This window comes from Crotalus tigris, unplaced genomic scaffold (genome assembly GCF_016545835.1).
Source record: "Crotalus tigris isolate CLP2741 ecotype Arizona unplaced genomic scaffold, ASM1654583v1 scf7180000024340.7048381, whole genome shotgun sequence".
NCBI lineage: Eukaryota > Metazoa > Chordata > Lepidosauria > Squamata > Viperidae > Crotalus > Crotalus tigris.
Window position 1 is genome coordinate 6,268,753 of NW_024100510.1, and position 24,265 is coordinate 6,293,017.

At 40.6% G+C, this 24,265-nt stretch overlaps 1 protein-coding gene across 1 annotated transcript; it reads right to left on the minus strand.

Moving 5' to 3' along the window:
- Positions 1–6,851: 6,851 nt before the first annotated feature.
- LOC120300388 (cytochrome P450 2K6-like) lies at positions 6,852–20,156 on the minus strand. The gene is made up of 9 exons (XM_039326338.1): positions 19,867–20,156; positions 18,175–18,337; positions 17,553–17,702; positions 17,092–17,252; positions 16,664–16,837; positions 12,630–12,774; positions 10,431–10,615; positions 7,588–7,729; positions 6,852–7,234 (listed from the first exon to the last, which is right to left on the minus strand). The coding sequence occupies exons 1-9, from the start codon at positions 20,047–20,049 to the stop codon at positions 7,047–7,049; spliced, it is 1,491 nt and encodes a 496-aa protein (XP_039182272.1). The 5' UTR covers positions 20,050–20,156; the 3' UTR covers positions 6,852–7,046.
- Between the last annotated feature and the right edge of the window lie 4,109 nt (positions 20,157–24,265).

A 24,265-nucleotide genomic window follows, 5' to 3' on the forward strand; every position in this document is an offset into this window, starting at 1 on the left:
CTAGGTAATTTGAGCCATAAATATTTAGTAGACAGATAGACTTTTCCCCTAACTTGGAATGTTCGATGAGGAGTCCTTTTTTTATCCGCCTGCTTTTTATATGTCTCAGAAACCTTTTTTAAAGCAGTTTTTCTGATTTTCCAAATTTCTTCCTACCCTTTCACCAATTGATCAAGTGTCTGGGAAACGGAGGGCACCTGGGGGTATTTGGGTATCAGGTTGAACTCTTTTCCTTTTCCTATTTTAAAAGGCGTGAAACCAGTGCTGCTGTGAACAGAGTTATTGTAATCCACCTCTGCGAAGGGCAGGAGGTCAGTCCAGTTAGTTTGTTGGTAGCTGACATAGCATCTGAGATATTATTCCACCATTGAGTTTGGGGATTCAGCCGCCCCGATGAAAAGGAGATGATAAACCTTGAGATGAGGCAATTAGTTTAAGAAAACATCTCCAAAACATAGCTGTGATTATTTTTTTAGGTGTGCCATGCAGCTGGTAGATGTGTTTCAAAAACGTTTTGGTCAGTCATTGGGCAGACAGGAGCCTGCTTTGAAAACAAATCTATCACAATCCAAATGACTGTATTTCCTTTAGTTTCAGGTAGATCTACTATAAAATCCATAGCAATTTCTTCTCATGCTTGGGAAGGGTCTGCCACTGGTTGCAACAGCCCAGGGGGTTTCCCTGGAATTCTTTTCATGGTGGCACATACAGCTTTCCACATCCCGTTTCAATCCCGGTCACCAAAATTGCCGGTGGATGAGGTGTAGTGTTTTTAAATATCCAAAGTGTCCAGCCTGTTTTACTTCATGGCCATGTCAGAGAGTGTTAAGGGTCTCTGGCAAGTATAACTTTCCCCCCTTGTAAGCCAAACCATCCCTGCATGTTAGGGAAGTTTGATTGTCCTTGAACCATTGGTCAGTGAGGAATTCTTGCTTTATTTTCTTTGCCCCAGGATCATCAGGATTAGGGGCTCTTGAAGGTAGGACTCTGCACAGTGTGAGTTGAGAGGCTCTTTGTGGATTGGAGATAATTGCCTCATTAACCTCTTCACGCTGGCTTTTGTACTGGGGCAGTCTGGATAGAGCATCAGCTAAGAAGTTTTTTCCTCCCGGTATGTACTCTAAAGTGAAGTTAAAATGGATAAAGTACTGCGCCCATCACACTTGTTTCAGGGACAATTTGCGGGGAGTTTTCAGCGCTTCGAGATTGTTGTGATCAGTTCATACCTCAAAAGGCACCTTGCTCCCCTCAAGATAGTGTCTCCAGTTTAATAGAGCCCAGCGGATTGTGAATGCCTCCTTTTCCCACACAGCCCACCTCCTTTCACACTCAGTGAATTTTTTGAGGCGTAGGGGCAAGTTTGTAAGGTTCCACTCTGGTTCTTTTGTAGTAGTACAGTTCCGATGGCCATGTCACTAGCATTGGATTGAATTACAAAGAGCTGCCCTGGGCAGGGATGCTTTAGGACTGGTTCAACAGCGAATAGTCTCTTTAGGTTCTCAAAAGTGGTCTTTAGGTTCTCAAAAGTTCATAGTCCTTGCTAATGGTTGGCCCAGTCACGGCTTTCCTCCCCCTTTGCCTGTTTTTAGTAATTCCATAAGGGGTAGGGCGATTTCAGCAAAAGAGGGGATGAATTGGTGGTAAAAGTTGGTGAATCCTAGGAAGCTCTGGAACTGTTTGCGAGTCTTTGGAGGCTGCCATTCAATTACAGCTTTCACTTTGGTTGGGTCCATTTCAATGCCCTTGCTGGAAATTCTATAGCCAAGATAATCCAATTGGGTCTGGTGAAACTCATATTTTGATAGTTTGACATAAAGTTTGGCATTCAACAGTTTCTTTAGCACTTCTCTTACTAGTTTTACGTGGTCAGTCATATTTGTGCTGTATATCAGAATGTCATCAAGATACACCAGAACCCCTTTATATAAATGGTCATATACAATCTGATTAATCAGCTGCATAAAGACAGCTGAGGCCCCTGTAGTCCAAATGGTCTGACTTTAAATTGATAGCTCCCAATGGGACAGTTAAAAGCAGTCTTCCACTCATCTCCCTCTTTTATCCTCCCCTGGTAATATGCCTCCCTCAGGTCTAACTTAGAGAAAACACTCCTGTTTGTCAGGTGGGTCAGTAAGTCCTTCAGGAGGGGAAGGGGGTATTTATTTTCCACACTCACAGTGTTTAGACCTTTATAATCCATGCAGAGATGAAGCAACCCGTATTTTCTTTCTTTAAACAACACCAGGGCTCCCACAGCAGACTTGGCCCATTCAATGAATCCCCTTTCTAGGTTTTTGTCCACATATCCCTGCATCTCCTCCATTTCATTGTCATGGGAGTTTGGCTCCCAATAATAGTTTGATGGAGCAATCATTGGGCCCGTGAGGAGGCAGAGTGTCACATTCTTTCTCACTAAATGCCTCTGCTAGGTCCTGGTATTCACTGGGGATGAGTTTGTTCGCCTGGTTGTGATAAGGCAGCCATGTATGCTAGCTTATTGGGTGGGCTAAGGTCTCCTGTAACATCTGTTGAATTAGTGGGAGGCTTGGGTTCTATAGGTAGCCTTACAGTCCTCATTCCCTTCTCCCACCAGATAAATGGCTTCCATTTGTCTAACCAGGCTAGTCCTAAGATCACAGCCTCAGCCATTTTTGGAACCACGATGAAATGAATGAACTTCCAATGTTCACCTATTTCTAAGTGTAAGGATTCAGTCAATTGTGTGATTAGAGTTCCACCCATTAGGGAGCCATCGGCTTGCTCAAACCTCATAGGTTTGGAAAGTAGCTTTGCTCGTATGCCCATTTTCAGGGCAAGTGACAAGCTGATAACACAGCGGGAGCATCTGGAGTTGACTAGTACTTTTAAATTTACCTGTGCCCCTGTCTTAGGGATTATGAGTTTGGCAGGTAGTGAAAAAGGTGGGACATGTCAACTCACCATCGGGTCATTCTCTCCTTCGTTGTCGCTGTCATAGGAGGGTAGAGCGACAGCAAGTCTGGCTTGGGTCTCTGCACTCTCCTGTGTGGGGGACGTGACTTGAGCAACAGGTTCCTGTATGATCAAGTTGGATTTCTCTTTCATTAGCTGCTGGGTTGGTTTCTTCCTCGTTGGTAGTCCAGGTCTATTTTGCTGCTGGGGGTAAGGGATTGGGCAATTCGCTGCTTGGTGCCCTTGTTGTCCGCATCTGAAACACTTGATTGACCAGCAGGTGGTCTGAGATTCTCTGCAGCCTCAGTGGTTGGAGGCTTTCGGGGGTGGCTGTCGCTTGGGTTGATTTGGCCTTAACTTGGCTTCCTGGGGGGTGGCTTCTGATAGCAGGCAAGCTGAACATCTAGTCTTACTGCTGCCTGGTACCACTCTTGCAGCTTATCAGGGACTGTTCAATAAATACAAGCCTGGGAGAGGTGGTCGTCTAGTCCCTCCCTGAAGTGATGGACCAAGGATTGTCTCTATTCAGCTGGATATCTTGCAAAACTCTCATACATAATGCAGTGCAGGCCTGCCAGCTTGTTTTATTTTGTGGATTTGCTCCTCCATTCAGAGGGCAATAGATGGGTCCTCGAAACTTGCTCTCAGTCCTAGGAGGAAAAGATGGGGGTCTTCTAATTCTGGTGTTTGCTTATTACATAAATTGTTCAGCCACTCGGATGCTTCTCCTTCTAAGCTGGATGCAATCATGTCAACCATAGTCGCTCTGTTCAGATAGAAATAGGTACAGCAGTTCAAGTGAGAATGCACCTGATTGAGGAAAAGATCAGCTTCTCCAGGTCCCCATCGAAAGTGGCTCTAAGAGGTGGTGCCATCAGTGGTTGCTGGCCTTCCCACTGTGAGTGTTGCATCCCCAACTATTGCTGCCCCCCCATGGTGGCTGCCACATTCCTAGTTGCTCCAAGCCTCCCAATGGTGGTTGTGTGCCTGGGGGCTGTTGCCACTCCCCTGTTGTTGTTACATCTCTGGTGGCTGTGGCACTCCCAATTGTTGTACAACCCCCACCGATAATGGCACACCCTAGCTTCTGCAGGCCTCTCAGCAGTTGCTGCATGGATGGGGGTTGCTGCCATCCCCACTGCTGTTGGCCTGTGGGGGTTTGTGGCACTCTCAGTTGCTGTAGATCACCCTGCAGCCCCAGAGGTAGTTGTTTCTGGATCTCCATCCATAGTGGGACCCCCAGCGATTGTTGCACATTCGGGGACAACTGCCAATCCCATTGCTACTGCAGCGCTCCCAACAGTTGCTGACCCCTTGGCAGCTGCATCATCCACTGTTGTTGCAAGGTCCCCATCTGCTGCTGCACCTTCAGGGGCTGTGGCCATCCCCAATTCGGCTGCTGCACCGCTGACTGCTGGCTTCCCAGCTGGGAAGGGCGTGACATTTCCCATTGTTGTGCAGGCCCCGGCTGGGTGGCTTTGATAACTGGGAGGCTGTCCAAACTGCACAGGAGGGGCTGGGGGGTCTTCCTTGGTAGGAGTTGGTGGCTGCCTCTCCAATCATCATAAACAATCACAAATGGGGAGCAGGAAGATTGTTCTCCACTCTTCATTTCTAACTCCTCAAATCTTTCCACCAACTTCTCCACTGACTGGCTACGTGCTGCGGATAGGTACTTCCATTCACCCAAGTCCTCAGTGGTAGACGATTTTGTGGTTCTCCATTGGTCTGGGGAACATGAGTTGTGGGAATCCCTTCATAGCAGCTCAGCCCCATCTGCCTTTGAAGCACTTTGAAGCAAGGCTATCTCGAGGTGTCTGGAGTCTTTGCTGGGTAGGGTCCATTCTGACGACCAGATTAGCTGTCCTCACAGCTTAGGCTTTGCCCCCAGCTGGGAAGCCTGAAAAAGTTCCTTCTCCACCAGCATGCTGGCTGTCACTCCCCCCTCTGAGGTAGTAGCCACTACCAGGGTGCTGGTTTCAGGTGTTCTCTCTTTCTCCATGCTGAGATCTTCCCTGAATCTTTGTCAGCTTATCCTTCCTTTCTAGGAGGGACCCCAAGATAGTTAGGAAAAAGTTGGAGTTTTGGGCTTAATGTCATAGTTCCAACAGATGAAACTCTTCAAAATAACTTCGAGGCATTGTTAACTTAAAGAGTCTTTATTTTGAGTAGCATAACTTCAGCGCTGCATAATTGAAGCCAAAAACTGAATTCCCCTTCCCTGAGCACATAGTATCAAAGCACAATTCCCTCCTTCATTTAACAACCATAAATCATATTCCCCAATATGCATGGGTCTCCTCTCTAGTTCTCCAGCCCACCAATTTCCTTATCAGCTCTGGTTACAATAACTTTGTTTCTCACACTAGATCTAGTGTTGTTATGTCTAGCTAAACTCTCGTCCACATCCCCCCTCCCAGCATCATCTAACTCTAAAAGCAAAAGATAAAAGAGAGCTACATTTCCCTTTGTTGTCAATGCAAAAGCATCTGATGTTAGCAGCGTTGACAGCTAACTTTTTTCTGTTTTGCAATTTTCTAATTGTTAAAATCACAAGTCATAAGTGAACTTTTTTTCCATTTCATACATAAAGTCTGTAAGGGGTTTCCAATCAGTCATAAATGTACATATTATTTTTCTTTGATCACAGAAGTTAATTTAGTCATCTCTGCAAGTTCCATCATTTTCATCAATGATTCCTTCATTATGGGTAGTGTTAAATCTTACCACTTTTTCATCATTATTACCCTAAATTATATAAAGGAGAAGTTTTCCTGCCAAAAGTTGATCAATATTTATAAAGTTTTTAGCCAAGAGGTTTTATAGAACTTTATTCATGAAGATTAGTATGGATTTTCCCCCAAAAGACAGAAATAATATTATGTATTAGATCAGCGGTCCCCAACCCCCAGCCTGTGGACCAGTACCGGGCTGCAGCATGCCAGAAAATGGGCTGCGCAAACAAGCGAAGCCCCATATATGGGATACAGGCAGCATGTGAAACCACGCCCCCTCTGATCTGTGGAAAAACCTCTCTCCACAGAACCGGTCCATGGTGCACAAAAGGTTGGGGGCCACTGTATTAGATAATAATATTATCTAATAGATAACATTAGAAATTGGAATAGCACAATAAAAAACAAGCAGCATTTATCTTTCTAGATGCAGAAAAGGCTTTAACAATTTGAAAGGGACTTTCTTATTTAAAAGTTGGTGAGAAGTATATTAAATGGGTAAAATCAATTTGTACCTCAGAAAAACCACAGATGAAGAATTCACAAAATATTGTGAGATATGGAAATGGATAAGATAAGAATGTCCCTTGTCACCATTTCTATTCATATTTGCTTTGAAAGTATTGAACATAATGTAAGATACAAGAGAGGATGAGGTAATTGCTGGAGTGAGGATTTTAAAAGAAATAAATAACCTACAGGCCCTTGCTGATGATTTGTGATAATTTTAGATGATCCTCTGGACAGACTAAAAAAATAATAATGGAAAAAGTAAGTATTTGGTGCTCTGACTTTTCGGATGGTGTCATTTTCTGTTATATTGACATTAAGATTAGCATAGATTTTAAAAATCACTACATCAGAAGTATTATTTTGAGAATATGAAATAGATATAAACTCAGACAAATATCCTGGCAGATGTTTTTCATGTTTGATAGCCATGGCCTGAATTATTCAGTATTGTTGACAGACGAATCAGTGCAATAATAGTGAATCTCCTTGAAAAATTCCTCTCTTGATGTTAACCTCTCCCAGTCTATCACTTTTGACCAGCAACTGGGTCTTCCATTGTGCCACTGATATTTGCACAAAGCTTTTGATGTTTCTACTGATTCTTGTTATTTTATTAGTATTAGTATTAGCTATTGCTTATTATACAGAGAATGTCACAAAAATTGAACTCCATTTTTAAGCTAGCTTTTAACTCAGTTCCACTTTTATTATGCTTTGAAAGCAGCAGGTAAGTTTTAAAATGCATGAGGAATCATAGCCTATTTCCACCAAGAGACTATACCAAACATGATTAGTAGAGAAGACTGAAAAACATCACAAATGCACATATGGAAATGAAGGAATCTAGAAACTGAATTGTGATTCATCTTATGAACGAGGCACTGCACACAACTTATAAGGCATGGGGGGAGTTGTAAACCCAATTGCTGGTGTCAAATCCAGGTCTTCTTTTGATATTCCACAGGGGGGTTGGAAAGTGAATCTTTGTAGGAGGCTCGTAAAGAACAGGAAGAGCTCCATTTTGGCAAGGGTCTCACCCAAGCAGATTCTCCGACCTGTAACAATGAACAAAGATGGGAAAACTGAGTTCAGTGATTTTTCAATAACATTTTGCTGTTCCTGCCATGAAATAGCAGCTCAGAGAGGACAAATCACATGCATGAAAACTAAAATAAAATCTTACAATGGAGATTAATTGTATAGGAATCATGTAGTTTTAAAAAATGAACCTCAAGTAAATTTCCTCTACACTGAATCCCTGAAAATAGTTTGAACAGGTATAGTTTTTTGACACTTTTTAGAAAGTTGAGTGGATTATTCTGATTAATGTTGATGTAATAATGTTATAAAGAAGAATCTGTTATTTAAACTATCACTCACTATATAGAAGTATGATAGAAGATGTTACCTGCGGAAAATGGCATGAATGCATCCCTTTTCACAAATTTTCCTTCAGAATCAAGAAAATGCTCAGGATAGAAGTCATGAGGCTTCTCCCACTCAGATTCATCATGCAGCACAGAAGTCAGCAAGGGAACTATGTGTGTACCCTTCAGGTAATAATGAATTATTACACAATTAGCACCTCTTTGGTTTACTCATTAAATCAAAACTTAAAAAGCCATCCCAAATACATGCGTTTCCCAATGTGATGGGAATGTTGTTCCTTCCAGGCGAAATGTTGTGATCGGTTAGATGTCTCTACAAATAGCTCTGCAGAGACAGCACAACAGTGGACCTGCCAATTAGGAGATTGTTTTGGCTGATAAAAAATTTATTTGGAGGGTGGACAAATTTGGGGATTATCCATTTGTGCTCAAGAAGAGCTGCTTCTCCCTAAAAAAAAAAAAAAAAAGCCTGCAGAATTTAATTTCTTGGGGACAATTATGAGTTGAGTAGCTTGGGGATCAAACAATAGTGCCCTAAATTACTTTGCAGCCTTTCTATGGACCTTTGACAGGGAAAAGCTTCATCTTCTTAACCAGTTTACAGTTTAATCATTTTACAATGTAAGAAAGATATTGTGAAGAGCAGTGAGGATTAAAAAATCTCAATGAATGCCTTCTTTTTGAAATTAAGAAGAGAAAAAAAACCTATTTTAATGGATTTTAATTTAAAGGCAAAAAGCTTGACAGGATTGTAATATTAGAAAGTTTCAAATGGAAAAGGAGGATAGTGATTTTTTTAAAAATAGAAGATTTTTTTTCCTTTGGTGAAAGTGTCTTATTGGTGGATTTTATAAAACAAAGATAAGAGCTAGACTGCTTGACTGTGACTATGGAAAGCTAGCTGAGAATAGAGTAGAGTAGAGTAGAGTGGAGTGGAGTAGAGTAGAGTGGAGTGGAGTGGAGTGGAGTGGAATGGAATAGAATAGAATAGAATAGAATAGAATAGAATAGAATAGAATAGAATAGAATAGAATAGAATAGAATGGAATGGAATGGAATGGAATGGAATGGAATGGACTAGAATAGAATAGAATAGAATAGAATAGAATAGAATAGAATAGAATAGAATAGAATAGAATAGAATAGAATAGAATAGAATAGAAGCTGGAAGGGATTTTGGAGATCTTCTAGTACAGCCCTCTGCTCAAGCAGGAGAATCTACAGTATACCATCTTAGACAGGTGAATGTCTAGTCTCTTCTTAAAAATCTCCAGTGATGAACTTCCCATGATTTATGGGCATAAGTTGTTCTACTGATTGATTGTCCTCACTGTCAGGAAGTTTCTCCTTAATTCCAGGTCGCTTTGATCAGTTTCCAACCATTGTTTCTTGTCCTGCCCTCTGGTGGTTTGGTGAACATCCTGGCCCCCTATGCCTTGTGGCAGCCCTCAGAACACTGCTATCATGTCTCCCCTATTTTTTCTTTCTTTAGACTAACCAAATCCAAGTCCTACAGCCATTCTTCGTATGTTTTAGTCTCCAGGCCTTTGATCATCTCAGTTGCTCTTCTCTGAATTTTTTCCAGACTCTCAACATCTTTTTCGTGATATGGTGACCAAAATTGGCTGCAGTATTCCAGGTGTGGTCTTACTCGGGTTTTATAAAGCAGTACTAATACTTTGCATGATCCTCATTCTATGCCTCTGTTTATATAACTCAGGATTGTATTGGCTTTTTTGGTTGCTGCTGCACACTGCTGGCTCATAGTCAAGTGATCATCCACTAGGATGCTGTGGCCACAACCCCATGGAATACTCTACCACCAGTTGTAAGAACTGCTCCCACCTTCTGGAAGCACACTGAAACTTGGTTTTGTTGGTTGGTTTGGGGCCACTGGGGGGGCATTGGAAAATTATCAAGGGGAATATAAAATTGAATCAAGAGAGCAATTAGTAGCAGAAGGATATAATTGGCCTACTTACAGTTATCAAAAAGATTTAAAATGGATAAAGGCTTATGGTATGGGGCAAATTTGAAATACAAATTTGTGTACAGATGAACATGTAATTGCTAAAATGGAAATTTTAATTTTTTGTTAAACATTTTGTCATGTTTGGTGGACATTTAAAAACGCTAAAAACCAGATCGAAATACATACTTTGATACAAGGATCTTAAAGGTTAAAATTAAATTGGATTCAGAACTTTTCCTTAATGGATAGACAAAAAAAGTCATGGAAGATTATTTCAACATACTGTATGATCACAGCAGATGAGATTAGCACAGAGATGTAAAGATTAGACAGTAACCACAATGGAGGAATGTTTGTGAAGTTGATAGATTTTGCTAAAATGGATAAATTAACCTCTTTGATTAAAGAAGAGACATTATCTACATTTGTTCTGGATTTGAAGTCTCTTAGGACTTTTTGCATAAAAATAAAAATTAAACTTTTGATTATGATTTTAATGATTAGGCAGAATAGATTATAGAAAGAAGAGTAATATGATGCAACTTTACAGAGAGAGGTCAAAATAAATTTGTACTTGTAACTGCTATGAAGAATATTAGAATATTTAGCTTTTTCTCCCTTTTCTTGCACTTTTTGCTTTTCATGTGATTTCCTTCTTTTTACTTTATTATTGTCTATTAGTTTGTATCAGCTTTTACCTTCTTTAAATTTAAAAATTATACTAAAAAGATTGTGATTTAATCTTCAGTCATATAGAAATGTTGAACATTGATAGTTTTTATGGCATAGACATCAAACTTATCAAGAGGATGATCTGGTTGGACATAATAATTAAGAGGATGTACACAAAGCAACATTGAACGAATAAAGCACTTATATGAGACTAATCACCTTCGGAATGAAAAAGCCTTTGAAAGTTATATCTACTGTAGTTGCTCGTGCAACATTTGCTGGAACAATATCAGCAAACCTTTGAACTTCATGGATAACTGCATCAGTGTAGGGCATCTTTGTTCGATGTTCAATCCTTGGCTGAGCAGACCCAATGATTCTTGAAATTTCTTCATATACCTTATCTAGGAAAACAAAACAATTATAAGATGTTTGTTAATGTTTTAATTTTGCACTAAACCCTGGATATATTTAACTGTGAAATATAAGTATCATGAATTCAGATTTTCACTCAGATTTACAGAACAAAGACCTGAACATGCATGGGATTTCCAACCGTATACATTTATCAATTCAGAGAACAATTTTTGGAGCACAGACTCATATAAGAAGGAAATTGGAGCTGATCGCTAATGTGGACTCTGGATTCAAGCAATACAATTCCAATATCTTTTACCACTGCACTTTTTTAAAAAATAAGAGATAACTAAGAACTTAAATGTAAAATCTATTGCACACCTATTGTATGTATTTTGCATTGCAAACCTGATATTGATCTTTTATGTTAGCATTTCCCTTTTTAAATATGTTTTCTTTCTTGATATTTAATGACTGATTTACCTTTGTGTTTACATTTTCCAGTCATAGAAAGAAATGAAATTTGTGTAATGCCAAAATATAGGATAAGTTCTAAAAATGGGATTCCATCATCCAAGATTTTTTTAAAAAATATCCACACTGCATAATATATCCTATATAAGGGAAACGTTTTTTTGCTTGAATTTGGTTAAACTTCTGTTGTGAATTATGTTGTTAATTTTGCCATTGCTGCATATTCTCAAACTTTAAATTCCCAGTCAGATATTGTTAGAATTGTTTCTTTGTTCAAGTGTGGGGCAAAATTTATTCTTGCTACTGTATCTTATTGACACTCAAACAGGCCACATCATGCTATTCCCTAAAGTGCATCGGAAATGGTGCTATTGCCCTCGTGGCCCAGAACTCCTGAGGATTTGCTGTGTGGCATTTACCTTCAGATGGTGGTGGGTTGGGTTTTTTTTTTTTTTTTTTCTGTTGACAGGCTCCTATGGCCTACCCAGAGCAGCTTGAGTCCCATGAGTTTTTATTCTTTTCCACATCCTCTGCAGACTCCCAAAATCACACAAAAGCATGCCCTGTTCTTATGTGGTTTTCAGAGGCCCTTGAGGCTGTGCAAGAGCATAACCTTATTCTCACAGGTCTCCATAACCTCTAAAATCTGTGTAAGAATGAGGCATGCTTTCGAGAATAGTTGTCAAGTGTTGATAAATGCAGGTGTGTCATCCAAAACATCTTAGTATATCACCTTTGACATGTGTGTCATAGCTTTGGCCTCACTGGCTTAGCTAAATGAATGTTGCAGGTAACAACGGATGTCCTACAACAGACATGTCAAACACAAGGCCCATGGGCCAGATCCAGCCCACAAAGTGGTTTCATGTGGCCCGTGAAGGCATCTTGGAAACACTGAGGGAATGGCCCCCGCTGCCTTGGCCCTGGCCCAGGCCAGCCAGGAGCCAATGTACAATTTCCTGGAAGCACAGCAGCAGCAGCCCTGAAGAGGAGGTAAGCACAGCTGGGTGTCCCCTTGGGGAAGTGGGGCTGAGTTTGGTGCCGCGGGAGCTCAAGGGCCGGGCTGGGCATTTGACCTCTGCTGCCAAGGGCTCCGGGCAGCCCATGCCAATGTCCAGCCCCCCTGCATGGCCTGAGAGGGACAGTGAGGCTCCTCCAGTGGACCATGCCTTGGTGCTTGCCCTGGTCCCACCCCCTCTACCAGAGACCCTCAGATCTGCCCCACTCCTGCCCAGGCACCCACAGGCACCCTTGATGCAAGTGATGTAGAGCTGGCCATGCCCACCCAGTAGGCCACACCCACCACAGCCATGCCTACCTAGTAGGCCGTGCCCATTCTGGCCACACCCACCCAGGCCCCTAAGGGCAACCACAATGCTGATGTGGCCCTCAATGAAATTGAGTTTGACACCCCTGTCCTACAGGAACTGTGCAAAGAAATTCCACAGTTTTCAACACATCACTCCCTGTTTGCCAACAAGGGTCAGCCATGAAAATTTTCCTTTTGTAGATCATGCTTCAATGCATTATATTTTAATTTAACAAAATATTTGAAAAGTGAAACCCAACCAAATGAAAAGTGCTTACTCTGAATGTCAGGATATTTCATCATCAGTAGCATGGCCCAGCGCAATGTGGTTGAAGTTGTGTCCATGCCAGCAGCAAATAGGTTATTCACAACAACAGTTAGGTTTTCATTATGAAAATAGCTTTCTGCTTTGTTTTTCTTTTCCTGCAATATATAAATAGTCTATCTAAGCATATTCAGTACGCTTATATCAACTAAACAGTAGAGAGCTGGAGAACACTGAACGGTAGAAGCATCTCCCAGAATTTTGGATTTCGGTCCCCAGCTTCTAAATCAATAAAAGGTTTTGAGGTAATTGCAGTTCAAAATGCCATAAAGTACTGAGCTCCCTCTGATTTGTGATTAAGACATTCATAGGAATGGAAATAATGAGCATGAAATTCTCCAAAAGGTCTTCTAGTAATTCATATTTCCATAGAATCCTAGGGTTGGAAAGGTCCTTGGAAGTCTTCTAGTACAACCCCCAAGCAAGAATCTTCAGTTTTTTCCTTTTTTTCCCCTCAAAATCTCAAGACTAGCTTACAAAGGTAAATCAGTGAGTCTTTGCTTTCAGTCCAGCTATCTAAAAATAAATAAACAAAGAAGATAAGCAACCTACATCCACCTCCACCCCAATTTCTAAGAACTGGAGATGTTTAGGCAAGAAAAACCAAATGCACAGGTCTAGTATAGGGGGTACCTTGCTCAATAGTAGTAACTGTGAGAGGGACCTCGGAGTCCTAGTGGACAATCACTTAAATATGAGCCAGCAGTGTGCTGCAGTAGCCAGAAAAGCCAACACACTGCTGGGCTGCATTAACAGAGGGATGGAATCAATATCACGTGAAGTATTAATACCACTTTACAATGCCTTAGTAAGGCCACACTTGGAATACTGCATCCAGTTTTGGTCACCATGATGTAAAAAAGATACTGAGACTTTAGAAAGAGTACACAGAAGAGCAACAAAGATGATCAGGGGACTGGAGGCTAAAACATATAAGGATAGGTTGCTGGAATTGGGTATTTCTAGTTTAATGAAGAGAAGGACGAGGGGGGACGTGATAGCAGTGTTCCAATATCTCAGGGGCTGCCACAAAGAAGAGGGAGTCAAGCTATTCTCCAAGGTGCCTGAAGGCAGGACAAGAAGCAACAGATGGAAACTGATCAAGGAGAGAAGCAACTTAGAACTAAGGAAAAACTTCCTGACAGTTAGAACAATTAACCAATGGAACAACCTGCCTCCAAAAGCGGTGGATGCTCCAACACTGGAAGTTTTTAAGAAGAGACTGGACAGCCATTTGTCTGAAATAGTGTAGGGTTCCTGCCTGAGCAGGGGGTTGGACTCGATGACCTCCAAGGTCCCTTCCAACTTTATTATTATTATGGATCATCGCACAGTCAGCCAGATGTTCAGCCTGGATTTGGCTTTGTCTACCTATCGAGTCCTTACCCAGGACCTGGGATAGGCAGATGTGGATGTTTGATGGTATTACAGATATCGTCGCAGGATGGAAGCAGTTCCTAGTAAGGCCGCCTTTTGCAATTGACTAATAGCGAATTTGTCAATGCCAATGGTGTTCAAGTGGTGCTCCAGTTGTTTTGGGATTGCACCCAAGGAGCCTATTACTATTGGTACTACTCTTGCTTGCTTTTGCCACAATTTTTCTATTTCTATTTGTAGGTCTTTGTATTTTGTTATCTTCTCCAGTTCTTTCTCCTCTATTCTGCTGTCTCCAGGCACTGCCACGTCCACTATCCAGACTTTTTTGTCTTTCTTATCGACAATTGTTAAGTCTGGGGTGTTATGTTGCAGGTGCTTGTCTGTTTGAATTCTGAAGTCCCAGAGCAGTTTAATTTTATCATTTTCTATGACTTTCTCTATTTTATGATCCCACCAGTTTTTGCTTACAGGCAAATGATATTTTTTGCAGATCTTCCAATGCACCATTGTTGCTACTTTGTCATGCCGCTGCTTGTAGTCAGTCTGTGCAATCTTCTTGCAACAGCTTACCAAGTGGTCCACTGTTTCTTCAGCTTCTTTGCATAGGCGGCACTTACTGTCTGTTGCTGTCTTCTCAATTTTGACTTTGTATGCATTTGTCCTTAAGGCTTGGTCTTGTGCAGCCAGAATTAGTCCCTTGGTCTCTTTCTTCAATTTTCCTGCTCTTAGCCATTGCCAGGTCTTGTTATTATCTGCTTTCCCAGTTATTTTTTTAATGTATTGGCCATGTAGTGCTTTGTCTTCCCATGCCTCTATTCTGTTTTTCATTTGGTCTTTCTTGTAGGCCAGTTTGGTCTCTCCAGTAGTCAGTAAACCTTCCTGATATACTAATTTCAGTGCATCTTCATCATTGTTCTTCAGATATTCTTCCAAAGCCATTTTTTCTTCTTCAACCATCTGATGTACTTGTAGCATTCCACGCCCACCTATTTGCCTTGGTAGATAAAGTCTGTCAATGTCACTGCGTGGATGAAGGGCATGATTCATTGTCATTATTTTTCTGATCTTCCTATCCATTGCTTTTAGTTCTGCTTGAGTCCAGTCCACTATTCCAGCTGTGTATCTAATGACTGGAATTGCCCAGGTGTTGATTGCCTTTATGGTATTTCCTCCATTGAGTTTGGACTTTAAGATCTTCTTCACTCTCTTGATGTATTCACCTCTAATCTTTTTCTTGACTTCAGTGTGCTTGATGTTGTCAGCTTGCAGGATTATTATTATTATTATTATTATTATTATTAGATTCTAGGGTGCAAACTCTGCCAGTCAACTGACAGAATGATTACTTATGTTGACACCTGAGTGATGGCTAAAGGAAGCTTGTTCTATTGGAGAAGCCAAGGAAGGTATTTCCTTCCTTTTCCTCTGCTTTGAAGCCTCAGAAATTCAGTAAGTAAATAAATGAAGTATTTCCAGAGGGGGAAAATATCTCTGGTAAGCACTGGGGAATAAAATCTCTCCCTCATACTGAGGCTTCTTCAAACACGATAAAGCAATTCAAATGAACTATTCAGAAATATTTTCAAAAGCCCCCCCCCCCAACTGAGTTCCTACATGATCCAAAATAATTTCTTAATTGCCTGGCATTGTATCTATGCCTAAACAGGGCTTTCATTAAATAAGACCTTTACAACTACCTGTTGCTTTTCAAAAGATATATTGAAAAAAAGACATGATTTGGGAGGTACTGGTATCCAGTGCTTTTTTGTAAAAAAAAAAAAAAAAAAAAGGTGCCGGAACTCACACACACAACTCATACAACCCACCTTGCCTACCCTACAAGGTTCCATCCCAAAAAGGTGCCGGAACTCCGTTCTGGGTGTTATATGACAAAAAAAGCCCTGCCGGTACCTATTTTTAAAATAGATCTCATTTCCATTATATCTCAATCAACATATAGTAGCAGACATAAATTTGATTATGTCAAATTTAAATATATTATTAGTATTATTGGTGATGATGGTATTAGTAATAGTGATAGCAGTAGCAGCAACAGGAGCATCAATAGATTTCTTTAGATGGGCTTCATTTAAATTGAGAAAATTTAATATTTATATTTAAACAGGTGGTTTATATTACAGGTAGCATTGTAATATAACCCTCAAAATGTGCTGTTTGGGGCATTTTTTTTTTCAGGAAACTCCCTTGGTTTTCAATTTAGAAGTTTCAATTGTCAGTGAAGCAATGAGATTTTATGTCCAAGTTTAAATTTATACCAAAAAGGATTTAGGGGCTGTTAATGAGCTACTGCTTTTAAGGTATCAATATGATATGAAAAGCTCATTTGGAATTACCAGTAAAGGAGAATATATGTAGCTTAAGGTTGAAATGAGGGGTTCTTGGTGCTCTCTGAGCTTGGTTGTTTTCCATGCAGAAGTTTCATTACCCAAACAAGGTAACATCATCAGTACTAGTTAAGTAGTTAACTAGCACTAATGATATTACTTAGTTTGTGAGATGAAACATCTGGGAAAAAAAAAAGAAACAACCAAGCTCAGAGAGAACCAAGGATCCTTCACTTGGAATTTCTGATATAAAACAGTTCCTTACCTCTGCCTGTCGGACAAGAAATGAATCAATTAAGCTCCTCTGGTCATTTTCATCCAGAGCTTTGAGGTGTTCTATGAACGTGGTCTTTATGAAACCAAACAATTCCTTTTTGTTATTCAGAACTTTGGTGTGAACACCAAAGAGAAAGCCAAACATGGGGAACATATTATAGAGCTGGAAAATACAAAAAGGATAAAAAGAGTCATGAAGAAACCTGAATAATTTTCAGTGTGGACAATGTGGACATTTTTATTAAAACTATTCATATTGCATAGTGGGAAATGTTTATTTTGCATATAGTATATATGACATTTTCTGTCATAGTGAGCCTTGAAGCACATGGAATACTTATTACAAATCCTACATTACATTAAAGATAACACAGTGAATACACAATGAACTCCTTTTAAAATGAAAAAATAATTTACCAAGACAGGAGGGCTTCCTGCAAGTTGGACATTTTCATTAACTAACTTTATTAGTCTTTGAAATGTGGGATCTTCATACTGATATCGCTTGCCAAGTATAATGGACACTATGATATTGCCAACAGCGGAATTCATAATTGTTGTATTCTCAAATGGTTGTCCTATGTAGAAAATATTAAAATTAAACAAAGTTATTAAAATTAATTTACAGCTATGAAAGAACACTAGCTTTAAGGACTCTTCAAGGGCAAAGTTTTCCCACCTCAGTCACAGTGCATTTCGCTAGGAAACTGATAGCCAGTGCTGGAGAACCTGAAGATTTGGGACACAGGAATATTAAATAGGATTTGAGTGTTTGAGGAATTTAATTTGTAGCTCTAGAGGTAGACTGTAAACTTTTCTGCAGTAAATCTCTGAAGGTCTAGCTCCAGGTGAACCATCACAAGGAAACATCAACTCACCTTCGTAAGATTCAAATGCCTTTATCAGGACCTTGCACTCTTCACTTATTTTATCCTCTATAGTCCTCTTGCCCATTCCATAGTCCCGTAATGCAGATAAGGTGAAGCGGCGCATCACTTTCCAATTCTCCCCATGAGAAAAAAGGATACCTAAAGAGAAAGTGCAAAACTAAAAGACATATTTGCACTACTGAAAATTTCTGCCATTATAATGAAGAGAATGTTTATGGAAGTTGTTTTTGCATTATATAGAGTCAGAAAGTTAGTGTGGGAAATGCATATGAAGTTTCATGTGAAGCTTTTCTGTAACTTAGAAAATTACAAACATTCCTTTAATTACAAATTCTGTTTCTCCTATTATCCAGTGTGGAGACCAAGTCATCCAAGGCTAGTTGAAAGAAATCAAGAAAAGTATAGGTTGAAACTTTGCAGAATTGACTTCAATTCTCTATCTCTCATTTTCAGTCCCATCTTATGGCAGGCAGGCTCTTAGTTTCTATCTTGCCATCTATCTTCTCCAACACAAATCTCCTATGCCATCTTCTTACTACTTTATTTTGTTTTATTTTCCACAGATATTGACAAGGTATACTGGCTGATAAATAGAATGAGAGAAGCTTACCAAAGCCCTCACTAATTTCATCAGAAAGCTGGATTTTTGGCCTCTCTGCAAATGCATCAGCATGATTCACAAGAGCTTCCTTCACTGTTTTATAGCCAGCCAATACCACCATTTTCTGGAATCCCAGTTGAATCCTGAAGACTGGGCCATATACTTTTGACAACTAGAATTGAACACAAGAAGGAAAAGAGAGAGATAACTTATTCTAATCACCATGAAAACCTCTTTATGCACAAAGACATCAGATGGAAGTTATGATTCACAGATATAAGAATAAAATTGTCTGAAAACATCTTGTGTGGTACACTTGCTGTTTAGGGATCAGAAACCAAGGTTCTGCTGGAACAAGGTACAGATGGCAGAATTGCTTGCTAGGGACATCTTCTTGAAAGGTGAGTGGGAAGTGGCAAAAATGGATCAATCCAATAAACTCATGCAGAAATATACACCTATAGAGTTGGGGCAGGGAGCACAGTAGGGCTTGCAGAGGGAAATTGGGGATAATGGTGGAAAGCACAAGGGGAGACAAGGGGAGAAATTGGAGAAAGTAGCAAGAAGCACAGTAGAGAGCAGGGGGAGGGGGATTCAGGAAGCCACTAATAGAAGTGGTGAAACAAATGAAACATTGGAGTATTGCGACTGGAATTAGATGCATTGTTCCTGATGTGCTAGACTGTAAGAGACAACTCTTAAAATAAGTGCATACAATAAAGTCCAACATTTGTTACAGGGCAAATTGATATAAATAACTTCCATCTGGATAAATTATTAGTGCTTTTTATTGCACAAAACTGTGTGGTTTAAAATACACTTCTCATAAATTTTCTATCATGCTATGTACATTGATTTATAGGCGTGGAAATTACCAGTGGAAGCCAGCACTGCTTTTTAGCCCTTAGTAGCATCTTATCCTACAAAGAATGTCTGTCCTTGCGGTTTCAAATGCAGATAGGTAGAAATCAATGGGGAAAAGCAATATCTAACTAAACTGTGATAACAATTATATCAAGGTTTCATATTCAGTTATAAAATACATTTTAGTTTAAGCAAGGGCTTCAGCTCCTTCCACTTTGCATTATTGCTTCCAAAACTCAGAAAATTAAAATATTTAATACATTGTGCAGTAAACATTGACTTTAGATAGACATACAGTATGTATTGTAATGGATTTACAAGTCAAGGTCCCAGAACTTGTTCATATTGCTCTAGTAGATATTCAAATGGACACTTTCAAATGAAACCGAAACTTCAAAGTTATTTTGGTGTTGCAGTATTTTAGCCTGTTGATGTAATTGGTGGCTCCAGATGTGGATAATAAATGAAAGCATTCTTATAGATTATGACCTGGGTTACTCTAAGAAACCCATTTCATTTCATGGAAGCAGGCAGGAGAGGACTTACTATTGACATGAAATTTGGATAGAATATTTGCTTATATACCCTTCTTATACAAGTAGCCCTTGTATAATGCCACCCACCCCTTAAAAAAAACACCTCTTTCAATTTATCTATCCATTGATAGGATTATGTCCATGAAAGGGACAACTAAGCTTGCCAAGGTCTTGCAATTCTGCACATAATATAGCACAGTTACAATCACTATTACACAATAACATAAATATCTCCAAAATCTCTTGACCCAATTTTGTCTGGTTGCGTTAGTTGTGTTCAGTCATAATTTCAGCACATTACCTCTAACATTGTTCTGTGTGGTCTTTTTATATCCATAATGTGGAGATTTCCAAGAAAGGGTAAAATTCTTGGTCTTGGTGGAAGGTTTTGGGAGTTGCTATTCCATGAACTGTTCGTTTTCAAAAGGAATACAGTCAGAAGAATAAAGAAGAGTGATATAGAAACAAGTTGAGTCCAATCCATTTCCTTTCAGTAAATACTTTCTGTAATATTTAAAATGGAAAATGCAGTATGATTTGATCAAAGATGGTTCCTATGCAATGCCTGCACAAATACCTGAAAGTGTTGCACTACTATGGATGTACTTTAAATATATTTCCAGTGAATCATTATCTTTCCTAGTTTGCTTTCCTTTGTTTCAATAGGATTACTTTGTAATTAAGATGGATGATATCTTAATATTCTCCCAATAAAAAAGTGCCTAGTCATTTAGGCCAGAGGTAAGCCAATGTCCATGACTGGTGATATTTGCCTGCTGAATAAAGGGAACATTGTGACATGCATTAGGGTAATTATTGAACTTCAACTTGTGGAAGATTTTTGAAAGTGCATTAATACTGATTTTGAGCCAAGTAAAGCTGCATTTGGTTATGGAATACCATAAGCTGAATTGTATAGTTAGTAGAGGGTGTGGGTTTTGTAAGCCTTGAGAAAAAAAACTGGATTAGTTTGCTCTTCTTCAGATGATTCAATCAACTAATATTCTCTTGTGTTCTTTACAGATAGAAAGAAACTGAGTAAAACATAGAACACTTTTGCTAGCATGTCTTCCTCTCAAAATATCACAGAAATGGAACTAATAGCTTTTAATATCATCATGTATGCATTCTTCTGTATTGCTTGATAAAAATCACATTTGAAGGTAATCAGTATATTAGCAATGGTGCTGACTTTCCTGCTCTCCCTGGTCTTTTCTCCCTACTTCTTTCCTCCTCCTCCTCCTCCTCCACCTCCCCTCCCCCTTTTAATTTCCTCCGATTCTATCATGTTGTCCACTTTCCTGACTCAGGCAACACGCCAGCTACCTTAACCCTCCATTTTCAGGTCTTTTCTTCCTCCACCAAGAAAAGCTACCAAACAATCTCATGGGACACAGGCAGCCATTTTTATGGGACACTCTTTTTAGTCTATCAGTGTGTTATGTCCAGTGTCCCAAGGCTTCAGCTTCTTGGCCCATCCAATTCCTTAGGACATGGCTTTACATCCCAGCTGTTTTGGATAACACATTTGTCTCTCTTCTCCAGAAGTAACACAACCACCATAGAAATCACTTTGTCTACCAGCTGCTTATTTTGGGCTTCAGAAGAATCTCAGCCCCAGGCTCAAATGTCTGCAAGCTTGAATGGTAGGATTCTATTATCTTCAATCTGTTGTTTTTTTCTCCCTACTTTTTCCTGCTGGTGATTATTAGTATCATTAGGATTCTTGCTACCATCCTCTTGGCTGCATGACAATGTCCATTCCTGATCTGCTTTATTTCAAAGCAGGAATGATTATAGAGTCACCCGGACTGTACTGAGCCATTTTAACATTTATCGTTGGATTTAGAGATTGCTTAGGAACGCATGGCAGAATAACACAATAATAGAGATGGAAGGGGCCTTGGAGGTCTTCTAGTCCAACCCCCTGCTCAAGCAGGAAACCCTGTACCATTTCAGACAAGTAGTTGTCCAATCTCTTCTCAAAAACCTCCAGTGTTGGTGCACCCACACCTTCTGGAGGCAAACCAGTCCACTGATTAATTGTTCTAACTGTCAGGAAATTTCTCCTTAGTTCAGCGGTTCTCAACCTGTGGGTCGCGACCCCATTTGGGGTCGAACGACCATTTCATGGGGGTTGCCAAACAACGCAGTCCGCCATTCCCCCCCCCCTTTTCCTTAGCTGTGCTACTCCCTTTTATTCTATTGGCTTTTGAAAGCCAATAGAATAGACTCTCTTGAATAGAGTCTAATTCTATTGGCTTTCAAAAGCCAATAGGAATTGTCCAGGCTGTCTCTGCCCTGCTGAGCCCGCCAAAAGCCCCAGTCTGCAAACGGTGCTGCAAGTTGTCTGCAGCAAAGGCGAGCTGTCTGGAAGCTTCCACCCCTCCCTGCTCAGCAACTACTAAAAATGTAAGTAAAAGAGGGCCAGGGGTGGGAGGTGGGAGGCCTGCGGGCACAGGGAGGGTTGCTGGCATGCATGGGGCCCAGCAGACGCCTTACCTCCCTTGGGCTGGGCCAGCTGGTGGCCCAGCCGGTGGTCGCCTTGCGCCGTCGCTGCCCCTTGCCAGCTATGCCTCAGCCGGCACAGGGTACGGCACCACACATGTGTGGCGCTCCTGGGCAGGGAAAGTCCTCGACGTACGACTGGTTGGGTAGTCCTCGACTTGTGACTGGTTGGGGTCACAGCATTAAAAAGGTTGAGAACCACTGCCTTAGTTCTAGGTTGGTTGTCTCCTTGATTAGATTCCATCTGTTGCTTCTTGTCACTACCTTCAGGTGTTTTGGAGAATAGCTTGACTCCCTCTTCTTTGTGGCAGTTCCTGAGATATTGGAACACTGCTATTATGTCATCCCTAGTCCTTCTTTTCATTAAACTAGATATACCCAAATTCTGCAACCATTCTTCATGTTTTAGCTTCCAGTCCCCTGATCATCTTTGTTGCTTTTCTCTGCCCTCTTTCTAGAGTCTCAACATCTTTTATATATTGTGGTGACCAAAACTAGATGCAATATTCCGGGTGTGGCTACCATGATAACAATATCTTAGTCCCAGGATATAATTGGCTGATGTCATATATGTGGCCATATACTAGATCTGCCTTTAACCTTGCAGTAATAATATGTAATTTGGTTCTGGGGAACATTTACACCCTTTTCTTCATGTAGACAGATCATCTTTTCATTATGGGGTCAACCAGAACTGCCAAACTGCAGGCAGGATGGGTTGGTTATGATGGTTTGTTCTAAATGCTTGAGGGATATGGATAGTTTCTAGATACTACTTGGAGACTTTCCCAGCATTTGGAAGGATTATTCTGTTGTCTTATCACCAACTGGGACCAGTGTCCCACCGTTCTGGGACCAGAGCAATAGATAAAAATGCTCCTGAGAGATTTTTCCCCTCCTTAGTCCATTAATCCCAGGCAGCTCTTTTACTCACATAGGACTTCCATGAAATGAAACAAAAAAAAGATGCCTGGAAAAACTTTGGTAGTAAGTGAAAAGTTGTATGAATTGATATGGTCCAATTGAAGCCTATTCAGTGGCAGTCATAGTATTTCTGTGCCATTATTGCATCTGCAGAATGTCAGTCAGCTGCACCAGAATCCTGGTAGTGCAGTGGAGAGCCCTGATGGCACGGTGGTTAGAATGCAGCATTAGAGGCTAACTCAAACCACAGTCTGGTGTTCAAACCTGAGGGGTCTCAAGGCTCTATCCTTCTGAAGTTGGTAATATGAAGACCTAGATCAGTGGTTCTCAACCTTTTTAATGCCGCGACCCCCAACCGGTCGTAAGTCGAGGACTAAACCGATCGTAAGTCAAGGACTAATCCGGTCGTAAGTCGAGGACTACCCAACTGGTCGTAAGTCAAGGACTTTCCCTGCCTGGGAGCACCGCGTATGCGTAGTGCCACCCCCTGCGCCGGCCAAGGCGTAGCTGGCAAGCGGCAGAGACGGAGCAGGCCGACCACCGGCTAGGCCACCAACTGGCCCAGCCTAAGGGAGGTAAGGCACCTGCCGGAAAAGGGGAAAAATAGCGGACAGCCTTGCTTGGCGACCCCCATGAAATGGTCGATCGACCCCAAATGGGGTCACAACCCATAGATTGAGAACCGCTGACCTAGATTGTTGGGGGCAATATGACACTGTAAACTGCTCATAGAGCACTATGGAGCAGCAAATAAAACTAAATACTATTGCTATTGCTATTAAAATGCCCCAGATCCTGTAGGACTTGGGCATGTGGAAAGTCAGAGTGTAATTCTTAAGGATATACATCTTACAGGAAGAGCAGTAGGAAAGGGAGTTAATATTAAATATTGTTTGTGGGATCTCTCTCTATGCCCAAGGCAAGAATGCCCTCCATTCTCATTGCTTTCCAGGACCTGATGAATACATAATTCTTCCAGATAGCTTGTTGTAATTTGTTTTGGCTTCTACTTATCTGCTCATTTTTGGCCCCTACTTATTTGCTCATTTATGCTTTTCATTTTAATCCTATGTCAGCCAACCAGAGTCACAACTGGTAGCTGGGGGGCATATAAAATGTTTTTTTGGGGGGGAGACTGATTATGGTGCCATTGGCCCCTATAATGGATTAATGTAAAGTATTATGGTTCTTACTCTAATGTTATTAGAACCTGTAAACTATCTAAAGTCCATTCATTCTCATGAATATCCTGGGAAATATTCTTTAAG

Bases quoted from the DNA above. Each gene is read 5' to 3' on its own strand.
- LOC120300388 (XM_039326338.1), bottom strand. From the start codon at position 20,049: ATGGATTGGACTCAACTTGTTTCTATATCACTCTTCTTTATTCTTCTG. The intron at 17,703-18,174 runs GTAAGCTTCTCT...CTTTCTCTTTAG, and splicing joins TGAAATTAGTGAGGGCTTTG to GTATCCTTTTTTCTCATGGG. The intron at 17,253-17,552 runs GTGAGTTGATGT...TTTTCTACATAG, and splicing joins GGCATTTGAATCTTACGAAG to GACAACCATTTGAGAATACA.